This window comes from Pholcus phalangioides, unplaced genomic scaffold (genome assembly GCF_987345545.1).
Source record: "Pholcus phalangioides strain wild (caught in Gottingen) unplaced genomic scaffold, Ppha-v1.0 ptg000039l_1, whole genome shotgun sequence".
Taxonomy (NCBI): Eukaryota; Metazoa; Arthropoda; class Arachnida; order Araneae; family Pholcidae; genus Pholcus; species Pholcus phalangioides.
Window position 1 is genome coordinate 27,298,992 of NW_028301625.1, and position 12,525 is coordinate 27,311,516.

Below are 12,525 nucleotides of genomic sequence, written 5' to 3' on the forward strand. Positions count from 1 at the left end.
TTTTTTTGAAATTTTCTGAATTCAATGTACCTATAGTAGTGTAGGTTCACTGATCAAATATGCTGCTCCTTCACATAAAAAAAAAACACTTCAAGAACTATATTATTGCCTTATCTTCCAAGAATGAATCTACTTTCTCTTTCAAAGTTGCATTTATTTAGTGTCGCAAAAAAGGTTCAGGATTGTAAATTGCTCTTTTGTTTAATAAATATTTTTGGGCTCATTTTTACGCACTAGAATTTTTTATTAATTTTTTTTTTCCTATTCCTTGTTCAATTAATGCGCCTTGTAAGCTGCGCATGTGCCAGTACATGCAAAATTGCTCAATACACCATTGGTCTGTATAACATATTGCTTTACTACAGGAGAAATAAATACATGTTCACATTGAATGCATTGAAGTTGAAAAAAGTGGAATGCGATTGAAATATAGATGCTGAAATAAGTCTCCATATGAAAATTTTGTATTGTAATTTTTATAACAATATATAGGATGCATAGTTTGTTTCTTTGTTGATAGAGTCAAGTAGCTTCTCCATCGCCCATGTTGCCATCATCACCTGTGTTACCGAGTCCTTCTCATATTCAAACTTCATCTATAATACAGCATTCACCTGCATCAATTTCATCTTCTGGTTTAAGTCAGCAACCATTGCAAGCTATGAATTCACATTTGTTACCCCAAGTTCAGTTTCAATTGTCAAGGCCTGGAGGAAAAGAATGGTGTAATGTATCCCAACTTTCACAGGTATTTTTGTATGCTTTGTTTTATCTTTATGAAGTATTTGACTTTGCTATAAGTGTTCAAAAAAAATTATACTTTTGTCTATTTCATATCATATATATATATATATATATATATATATATATATATATTAGAATATCACACTGTAGGTGTGTGACGCACACAACTATAGAATAGATCAGTGATTATTAAACTTTTACCCCGTACTGCTCCTTTGCCTCAGTCATCGTTTATCTTCAGCTTCCCAGAATAGTGTATAAGAATTTTTTCTTTTCCTTAAACCCCCCCCCCCCCAATAGGAGCCTTTATGCACACTTTGAAAACCACTAGATTAGGTGACAGCCCTTTAAGACCAGGAAATTTTTGAAAACATTAATTTTTTTTATTATTTCACCCGCACGATCGATCGAGCTCTGTCTTAAAGGAATATAAGAGAAGGAATTTTTTTTATTTGTTGTAATATTATCAAGAAAGCATCAAGTGCCTATATTAAGCCAAAAGTGGATAGTAGTGAATGGTGAATTTTGAGTTTTGCTAATGACCTGGATACCTAAAGCATTTTAATGTAAGAAGACCAAATATATTGAAACTTAGAGGGTTATTCTCAATCACAAATTTTTCAGTCAATATAGTCTTATATGAGTCAATATAGTCTTATATGAGTCAATATAGTCTTATACGAGTCAATATAGTCTTATATGAGTCAATATAGTCTTATACGAGTCAATATAGTCTTATATGAGTCTTATATGACTCATAAAATGATGAAAAATTCTTATTTGTGAAACCATAATCGTGCTAATCTGAAAATTACTCATTCAAATCAAGCTTTGTTTTCAAATTTTCCTTTAAAAAACTAATTTTTCATGGCAGTTTCTTTCTTCACTCATAATTTTTTGATGGATTAAAAATTAGTGAAACATTTTATTATCCTTCCAGTATATTGATACATTTCAACCATAAATATATATATAGATCCAACAATATATCATACCACCAGATTGCACTATTTTCCTGCAGCTGAAATGATTCTAGGGCGGTGATTTTTAATTTTTGGAAACATTCATATTATGGTACCTTTTCAGATTCTTCTAGATACTATACATTGTTATCTTTTTTCACAGAGCTAAAGAAGAGAAGACCACCATTTTCCTCAATAGGTGGCACTGCACTACTGTTAGGGATTGAAACTGATTTTCTTACTGGGAGCAGGCTGTCCTATTAGAATAGTTGTGTATTAATCTAGCATTCAGACGTGGTTGTTTAGAAATAAATTAAAAGAAGAAAAAAATGTTGATGCTTGATCATTTTTGTCACACCACTGTCATTTTCTGCCCACGAGGGCTAATTAGACTGGGACCTACAATTTATTGCCGATTCTAAACTCATTGAGAGGTTGGTGCGCTAACCCCTCGATGGGGGACTCCCTGCGGTAGCAATTTTAACTGTTGATGCAGATGGAAATATCCAAACCACTTTTGTTTCATCTATTGAGTCAAAATTTTCATACTGTGAATAAGGAGAATATATAAAGATAGTACTGCAATTGTTGAAGATTTAGTAGTCTTTAATTCATGGATTATGAAAGTGGTTGTATTTATCTTTTTTTCTTAATTTAAACATGAGTAAATTTTTTTATTTGAAATGCATGAATTTTACTGGTAAACTTCTTATAATTCCAGTTGAGGTTTTGTATTTTTTATTTATTCTTATTTTGCAAAAAACAAAACTATTTTCAGGAATGTTTGCAAAAAATGGAAAAAATGCCACCCAAGGATTTACCTCCAAAACATTCAGATGTAGAAACTGGAATTGTGAGCACCATTCCTGGAGCGTCAGATAAGATGAATCAAGGAGGTATGCTCAATTAATAAAATTTTGTGTTTCTGATTTGTGCAAGTGGAGAAAAACTATGCAATAAAGTTTTATATGGACAATAAAATCATTCTAAAAGTCATTAAAAATTTGAAGTTGTTTGACAAAATAAACTACAATAGCAACTTTTTTTAAATTGATGTACCATGAATAAAGCTAATAAAATCAAATGAAATATAAAGCTGGAAATTAAATATTATTTTAATGAAAAGTTTAAAAATGTAGTGGGTACTATTTTAGTTCTAAATAAAAATTATTTTATATGAACTGAAACTATATGCAATAGACTTATTTGTTGAATGGTCAGCTACACACATTTGTCAGTTATAAATAACGATTCAGAACCCATGAGCAAAACTTTGGAGTGATACAACACATCTCAACAAGCTGTTTTCATCATTCATGGTCACGACACAAGTGTGAACCGTTAGACGGTGGTGTCATTGAATGCAATAAAGTGCTGATTTTTGCCACTTATCATTTTACAGAAGGGATGTCTGGCTTCACAAATCAGGACAAGACATTTCGTGTATGGCGCTGTGGATGGCAATGCTCTGGAAGCTTAGTGATTGCACTGAGTGTGTTTGTCAATAATATGCATGGCAGATTGCAAAACCTTTGAACCAGTTTCTGTATGAAACAAACGTACTTTGGCATCCTCATACTGCCATATCCTGTGTGCCACTGACGAGGGTACCCATTTTGCATTGACACCAGTGCAATTACTGAAAGTTTTCAGATCTAGCATGTGTCTTGTCAAGAAACACTTTAGATGCAGTCTTTGAGCTTGCAGAGCATTTCAGTCTTTGGCACCATACATGTATGTAAGCCTCATTCTGATTCTAATGAAACTGGACATCTTTTCTATAATTCATGATGGAAATGATAAGTTAAAAAACCAGTATTTTTGCATTTAATGACGGCATTGTCCAGCGGTTTACCATTTTAATGACCATAAGTGGCATGATAAAAATTGCTTGTTCATTTCAAAATGTCCACCTTAATGGGCATTTTGCCTGTTGTGGCCTTGCATTTGTATTTGTAAAATAAATGTAGTGGGAAAAACTGTGTGCGTGTAAAGATATGAATGTGTAGAGAATATGAAGAAATAGCTAAAGTAACTTTTTAAATGGCAAAAGCCAATGCTACTAGTTCATTTAAAAAATATATACATACAGGGCTCCCACTTGTTTTACTTTCTTGGTTTGTCCTACTTTCCGTGCTTTTTTACCAAATCCTATTGACAAAATTTGTGTAATTGATTTTAATTGAGGAAGGAATCATAGATATATTGACAAATGTTATAAATTGAAATTAATGATTTTGCCAAAGCAGAAATTGTATTGTTTTAAGGTTATTTCGAGAGTAATGTATGTGAACCATTTGGTTTATTAATTTTTCATTTGCTTAGTTTGAGTGTTTAGCAAGTAGAGTAGTCAATAAAACTTCTGTCTAGATGAAAAAAATAATTTTATATTCACTAGTTCATGGTCTTGGACAGTAACTAACATTCATCATTCAAAATTATGATGCACATTTTGTATATAGGTGAAACAACAGTTTGCTTTACAAAGCAGTTGGATTCATAGGCATATTCTAGTTTGGTGATGCTACCCAATAGTATTCAGTTGTCTTCTGTATTTTTAGGGCATGCTGAGGCATAAAAAATATGTACAATGCTCAGGAAAGAGCTAGAAATGAAAGTGCTTGATTTGTCAAAAACAATTGCACTGACATTGAACAGAAAAATGTAAACAAATCCCTTTAAAAACAGGACAATGCAGTAAAACCATCCAGTTCACCTTGACTTATTAACATTGGACGATGTAATTTACACCATGCTTTTGGAAGTGTCTTGAAAGAGCGTCATTCTTAAAAAATTTACGCATCTGCATAATTTGCTGTGCATTGTTGACAGACTGGACTGTTGAGGACTCCAAAAAAGAATGTAATTTATATTGTGAGGAAAGACAGAAAACAATTATCTGTGGTTGCTAGTACCCTGTTTTGGCCAAAATTGTTTTTGTGACAGAGTCCTTTCTGCCATTTGGCTTTGGCTCGAGTCAATCTTACAGGATACTGAAATAGTGCTATGAAAAAAAAATTAGTTTTAAATTTTTCCTGATCTCATCAGATCATTCTATTGATGTTGTAGATACTTGCAAGAGATTTTCTAAAAAATAAAAGGATTATATTGATGTCCGCTAGCCAGAAATAATCGGAGTATATAATTTGAAAACAGGTGGAGTTGATATGGTTGACAGAACAATTAGTTATCAGAGAGTAAAAACAAGAACAAAAGAATGGACAGTAAAGGTACTATTCATATGATAGATTTGGCATCAGCAAATTCATGGTTGCAATACAAAAGAGACTGCGAGAGATTGATGGGTTTCAGAAAAAAGACCAATTTAAAGTTTATGGACTATTGAATAAGTATTGTGGAAAAACTAATTGCAGATGGTACAAAAACTACAAACTTTGTTTCGTCAGATGATGAAGAGCTGCATCCCAATTCAAAAAAAATTTGATTAGTATGGCCATCGTGACAAAAAGTAGTCAGACATATGCCAGAGCTTTTTGTTGTCAAGAACTCTGCATGCTGCCAGAAATACTGGCTGTAGTAAAAAACTAAATTTTGTTGTACAGATTGCCATGTTTTTTTGTATTACTGCTGTGAGAAATCGTTTCAAAGACTTTCATAATGCTTAAAGAAATTTTATTAATAATCAACATTTGCTAATTATTAATAATCAACTCTTCTAATGCAAATTTAAAAGTAATTATATTTTGCAATTTTATTAGTGATTGACTTGCACTATACTGATAAAGATTTGCATACAGATGCGTTTGTATAAATTTCTTATTATTATATTGTGGTTAATGATCTCAACATCCAATCAAATGGATGTGCTCCCCAGCAAAATTTAAACATTTAAATTTCTTGATTTTTAAAAAAAATATTATTTATAATGCCCATTTGTTCAGAAAAACTAGTATTTGAAAGAATATACATATCTTATTTTGCATGGGTCTCGGGAGGATAAATATATAATAGGTTCTCTCTATGTGTATGCACTTTATACAAATCTACAATTTCATACCAATTTTTGCCCAATTTTATATGTGTGCCAAACAAGCCCCCAACTTAAATGATAGGCTACTTTGAAAGTTTTCCAGAGTTGGGCAAATGCCCGATAGGATCAAAAAACTATCCAGCAACAATGATTTTCGGAATGTCTACTTTTGTTACCTTGGTTCCCAAACAATGGTTTGTCATTTTTTTTAAAGCTCGCAGTATATGACAAAAACCTAGGAAAGGCCAGGTATTACTGCTAGTTTATATAGAATGTCAGATTTACGATATTTTTTTAAAATTAAAAAAAAATTTTTATTTGAATTTAAGGGAAAAAAACCATGATTAAAAAATTATTGATTTTTTTTCAGGGGGGGGGGGGCGGATTTCCCCTTCCCACTGAGGAGCATTTCCATTACAGAGAGTTTTAGTTCCAAGGTTGGCATGTATGCATATCAGTGTTGTAAGGGGGATCAAGAGAAATTTATCCACTTGTTCACAATGCATTACTGAAATTGGTGTTGGTCAAAGAAGATATTCATCAAAAATTCTGAATCAGCATCAAAGGTGGAGTCGACTGATCTAATGTATATATGAATTTAGATAATCGTGCCCCCCACCCCCCCAGACTCTCAAGTCTATCTCCGCCTATGGGTTACAGATTATGCTGACAATTTGATTTTGCAGAAAAGATCCTATAAGGTAACACCACCTCTAACATGATATCTGGATTTGCTGGCGATCTACAAGTTCTGAGAGAATGAATGTTGGTGAATTGCAACATATTGTCTCCAAAAGCTACTAAAATGTCTATGCCAAAAAATGCTGATTTCAGTAATGCATTTTCATTTTGCAGACAAAGGGCTAAATTTCTTCTGAACTAGAAGATTGATATGGTTTATGGTATGTTCTGAAAGCTGGTGCAATAGACAAGTTTTTGGTAAATTTGACTGATTGTAGCTAGAAGGGTGTTTGTGGAATAGGTGATTATAGATTTTGGAGACAATTCAATTTTGCACTCTGCCAGTTTTTCAGAGCTTGTAGCTCGCCATTAAATCCAGATATTCTGATGGAAATGGTGACACCTCATAGAATTTTTTCTGCACTTTCCAAATATGTGCTTAGTTTGCATGTAGGTTTTTTAGAAATTGCACAAATTTATTTTTTTCAGACTTGTCAAATTTTTCTGTCATAATCCATTATCCACATAACTTAAAAATGGTTATTGAGAGGACAGGGTTGCTATATGGTGTTTCATGTGCCACTTGGGCTCGTCTATCACCCCCTTTTTTGTTTGGCAGATTATGTCTCGTTCACCCGTTAAAGCATAATTTGTTCTGCAAACATGCTCATAAACCAAAACACTCTTATAAAGAATCAAACTTACTGAAAAAAATAATTGAAAGTGGTAAATAATTCATTCCACAACAATTTTCCTCATGCCAACCATAATTCTTTTTGAAGATAAAGTTGCAGATTAATTTAAATTATTTTATTTCATTTATATTTTGTATTGAAGACACATAGATTTTTCGGAATGATAGAAACAGCTGGAGCTTTACTTTGAAATCCCCTCTTCGGTAAACACACAAGAGGGTGAGAAAGTCTTAAATAACTCTTGCTAATAACACTTCTCTTTTGTAGTAAGCGGCATCTTAATGAATTTGACTGGAGTCAAACAAGGGCCCTAAACCATTTAAGTATTTCATGGCTCTTACACAGACTAGCTCTTATCTAGGATGCTTTTGTATACCCACTGTTTCTATTGAATTGCACTAAATTACTTATATTGCAAGCCATTTCTTGTTTATCAAGTCAAAATTTGTTCAAAATATTTGCTGATCTTTGTAAAACACTTGTGAACAGAATTAAAAGTACTCTAAAGTTTTAATGGAAATGTGTTATGACACATTTTTATGGGGTTGGTTTAACTCGTCCACTGTCAGAAATGCACAAAATGAGGCAATTCAATACAATAAGCACAGTCACAACAGGCTAGAGAAGTAAGCTGCTCTACCCTTGGAAAAGTTTCACTTTAAACTTTAAAGTCATTAGCAGCACATAACATTGCTAGGTCATTGCTATGTCTGAATTTTACAAAAGTAAAATTCAGACATAGTCTAGGTCTTTTTAGTTCAAACAGTATTAAATTGGTAAGTTGCCTGTATGGTGATAGACCAGGGATTGTGTATGGACAATAAATTTGCAACATGTTCTTGGCCACATAAAAAATATTATTCTCTGAAGTTTCCTCCTGGTTTTCTTTGTTTTACTCATGTTTCCCTTTATGGTCCTTCATAGTAATTCTTCAAAAAACAGTGTATGCTCTCTTAATGTGATCATATTGCAACTCAGGGTTTTTGATAACAATAACCATTTGAAAACTATATCCAGAAAAAGAACCCAGAAGCAAATATTGTGACCATATGTTCTGGTTCATTTAAAATATGGGACAGCTTCGTTTTTTTAAAAATATATCTGGTTGCAAATTGTTTAATTTTGCTGCTGCACTCCACCGACTCATTTTCTGTGTGTGTCTTTTTTTTTAAATTTTAGTATTATACTGTTCTGAAATGAATTTTTCTTCAAGTTAAAATCATTTTTAACACATTTTTTCCCCTAATTCAGCCATTTCAAAATGTCAAGTCAATTGTTCTATAATGATCACATACTTTTTATTAAACATAAATACTATTGATCTTTTGAGAAAGGCCTTTATAGAGGAATCGTGAGTCTTGATCAACTAATACTACTTAACTATATTCTTCTTGTGGTACACCTTTGCGGAATTTCAATTGAATTGGTACGTGCTGGAATGTGTGTTACAGAGTGTGTGTACTGCACTTACCATATTTAAGTTGTAAGAGTAGCGCTTGTTTCATGTTCTGCTGGTGCTGTCATCTGTCTTCCATGTTGATCAACTAAAAGAAACTGACCAAGAACTAAAGGGTTTTTCTACCTTACATTAGTGCCCATTACCTAGTAAGTCCATAGTGAAAGCAACTCCTCACGTACTTGGATCATAGTGGCTACTTTGGCCTGATTAGGACATTATAAACTGAGTATAGAAAAGGTTGTAAATTCAGGGAGAAAGGTACATCTTTTGACCTCCTACATTAGGGACAATGGATGCACAGTGGGACTTTGGTTAACGAGCAATTTGCATAATGAGCAAAAATTTTGAATAAATTTCGATTCGATTAACGAGCAATGATTTACATTACGAGAAAAAATTGTGAGCAATAAATCTGTCCAACAATAGTGTGATTTCCTATTTTCCAAAAAAAAGAGGCAAAAGCAAGAGTTATAGATAGGGTTCCTTTTTAAAGTCACGTAAAAAGAATAAGTTTACAGTCGGTGAGTGAAGAATGCAAAACTTATCATAAGCCATCCTAAATGATAGTGTTCCTCTCTCTGGTTGTTTAGAGTAAGTTGTAAACATTATCATATTGTATGTTTTTTATAGGATTATTTTTAAATATTTTATTGTATTATTTACTATATTATTGTGTTGCATCATTGAGTGAATGATGTTTTTGTCAGTCATTTTCATATGAATGAATAATTGTATAACGAATTATCCAAGTTTCTATTATTTCCTATGAGGAAGTTTGATTAGAATAACGAGCGATTTGGATAACAAGCACATTGCCGGAACAAATTAAGCTTGTTAACCAAAGTTCCATTTATGTGCGGAAGCAATACCAATCCCCATTTCAACATAGCTCATATACTCTACTAAAAGCCCTTTTCAAGTTAGCGCTTTTGACTAAAGCCTTCTTTTACCTAAAAAAAAACAGAATTTTAAATCACAATTATTATTATTTTAATTTCCATGTTTATTTTGAGTTTGTTTTCTTGGTTTATTACAACATGACCAGAATGATCCTTGCACCACAAAAATGAAAATCCAATACAAGCCACCATTCCCTAATTCCCCCACCACCGTAGAGCCAATCAATTCATCAATTTGTGTTTAAAAACTCCCTCACTATTCCTATCCCAAAACTTCTAGCCCTTGCTCATTAGCCCTGGGGTTAACAAAGCAGGATTTTGCTTATAAAGGACACCTTTAACCGAATGCTGTTGTCATCTTCCCACCAATTCTTGTATTCACCCATCTTTCCTGTGATTTGAATCATGTTGTTAAAAGTTCTAGGCAAAGCAAAACTGGTCCCTAACCTGATGTCCATGTGCCCATGACACTCAAAATGAGGATTGCAAATAGATATTGCTAGCAACTTACCATCTTTTTTTTTAAATGAAATGTGTCTATAGGAGGGAAAAAATTTTGCAGACTGCAAACACTGGAACACATGGCATTCAGATAACAATAATTGAGTCAGTTAGTCTTGTTTTACTCTGTGAAAAGATGGTCGCTGATAAGCACACAATGAGTTAATGCATGTAGTTGGAATTCCCTGGTTGTTCTTTTGAATAGATATATAGTATATATTTATCACATGAGAAAAAGAAAACTTGTTTTTACTATACAGCGATACCTGTACTTTTTCCAATAAGCTAGACTATGGTGTGAAAATTAATTTTCAACTCATCTTTGTCCGAATACTATCCTCATATAGAGAATGGGACAGTTACTTGCCGTTCACGTAAGATTTAACTAATCCTGCCACATAAATAGTAATCACAAATTTACACTATTAGAATGATTAAATGCTCCTATGCTGAGCAAAAAAGAACATAGAACAGTTGCTTAAGATGTGTTTCGTCAAAGAAATTTGAAGTGACACGTTGGTGAAGAACTAGGTTCTACATCACTTTAAGTAAGTTTTCTTTTATCTAAGTGAGTTAAAATTTTTTTTTTTGTAAAATGAACTCTAGAAAAATGAACCTCTAGTTTAAATAGGCAGGTTTTACTTATCAGGGCTCTATTTCCACGTAGGCAAGTTATTCACTTGTCCAGGAACCCAAAATTTAAGCAATATATATTCGCTAACTAACGAAACATCCCTTTCCTTCCCAACTACTGCCTTCCTATCTAACAAGTGAAGATCCAGAGGAGAAGGGGCGATAGTGGGGTTTGTCCTGCCCAAGAGCCATATAGGCTAATATTGGAAAAATTAATCTCTTGTGAAATACGGGACGATCCTATGAATGTGCACAAATGGTTACCTCTTTCGTCACTTCGACCTGAATTCGTGCTTGCCTCCCCTTGATGTCACTAATGCACTATAGCATGTCAAATATAATTTTTTTTTAAATGAATTCCAGAAATTACAGAGAAGGACATGTAAAAGTTATATTCACTAACCCCAGTATAACTAACTCAGTATACTTTTACCCATTTAGGACTTGCATTCTCTCATGAGGTTGCGTTCTGGGATGTCACTTTATTCTAAGAGACATAACTTCCACCTCTGAGCTATTGCCAAGACTGCAACCAGGGAACGACAGGAGGAGCTGGATCCCAAGTGACAGCCAATTCATTTTTTTCATGTTTAAAATTTCAGGAGGGGAGGGATGAGGTGCAAAAATGCATGCTTGCCAGAGATGTTAGAGAAAAGTTTTGTTTATAGTCACAGCCCAATGTAATGACCAAGGTCACTGAAAAAACATCACTTTTTTTGTGTGCACATTTTCGAAAATATTTGCTATGTTAGTGGTTCTTAAGAGCATTCTCGGAGCCATATAGCCTTTTTGCAGTCCTGGGATATTCCAAGAAAGCCAGAGGGTGAGAATAAATTGGAAAGGGAGCCATGGCAGAGTTGGTTAAGAGAGCTGTTAAAAAAATTCAGATGTGAAATACAAATACAAATACAAATACAAATACAACGCCACAACAGGCAAAATGCCCAACGAGGTGGCTGATAAAAAGATGCCCATAAAAATATGGTTGTCATATGTTTCAAAAATACAGCAACCCAATTAAAAATGCAATTAACACAAATTACAAACAATATATACACATGATAAAATATTATACAATGCCCATAAAGAATACTTATGGTTGTCTTATTCTAAGAATGGATAGCTTCTCGATTTACCCCAACATGTTTATCGTATTTCTTTTTAAACGTGTCAATTGTGTTACAATTTACTACCTCCGGGGGTAAGCTATTCCATTTATTAACAACCCTATTGGAGAAAAATTCCCTGCGACACCATAACCTTGCATTGTCCCTCACCAATCGATACTGGTGTCCCCTTGTAAAAGCAGTCGATTGGCGGTGTACTAAAAGTTCATGGTCCATCCTATCCATCCCATAAAAGTATTTTTCTGTAGGTGGGTGGGTTTGAACCCATGTACCCTGAACCCTTCCCATCTGTAACTCCGCATCTTACCAACCCACCACAACAGAACTAAATAATGAAGCTTTCAAGTGAAATATGGTAGGAAATGTTGTGACTATTTTCAAAATCCAGCAGAATTTTCAAAAGAACCCAGACAACCTTACTGCATACTCTGTGGGCCTCAGGTCTATAGAGGGCCCACATAATGAGATTTGGTGCTATGATTTTTGAGAGTAAGTACTGTATTTGTAAATTTAATTCCAGCAAAGCATAGAGCTCCAAACCAGATCATCACTTTACCTGGAGGGAAGGACCCAATGTTTACATGAGACCTGGGCAAAGCAGAGAGAAATTAAAGCCTCCACCCCCGACTAGGGCCAAAGATATTTTTTGTTAGTAAGTGAAAAAATGTATAAATTTGGAGGCCAGGGAAAGATTCCTACATGGCTATGCAGAAATCAAGTCTTGCTCTCAGGCACCATGTTTTTGAGACTACCTGGCATAGAGACTCCATAAGAGGAACACTCACTGAACTCTAGTCCAGGGGTCTAGAGATCGTTTTTATAAATTTTGTTCA

The 12,525-nt window shown here is 33.7% G+C and overlaps 1 protein-coding gene across 3 annotated transcripts in view; it reads left to right on the forward strand.

The window, feature by feature from the left end:
• Positions 1–12,525, forward strand: part of LOC149065784 (histone-lysine N-methyltransferase 2C-like) — a 385,748-nt gene that overhangs the window by 232,136 nt on the left and 141,087 nt on the right. For all 3 annotated transcript variants that reach the window (XM_089253606.1, XM_089253607.1, XM_089253608.1), the window contains 2 exons: positions 521–748; positions 2,485–2,602. In XM_089253606.1, the coding sequence (XP_089109732.1) occupies positions 521–748; positions 2,485–2,602 (346 nt within the window). The remainder of the gene's footprint in view (positions 1–520; positions 749–2,484; positions 2,603–12,525) is intronic.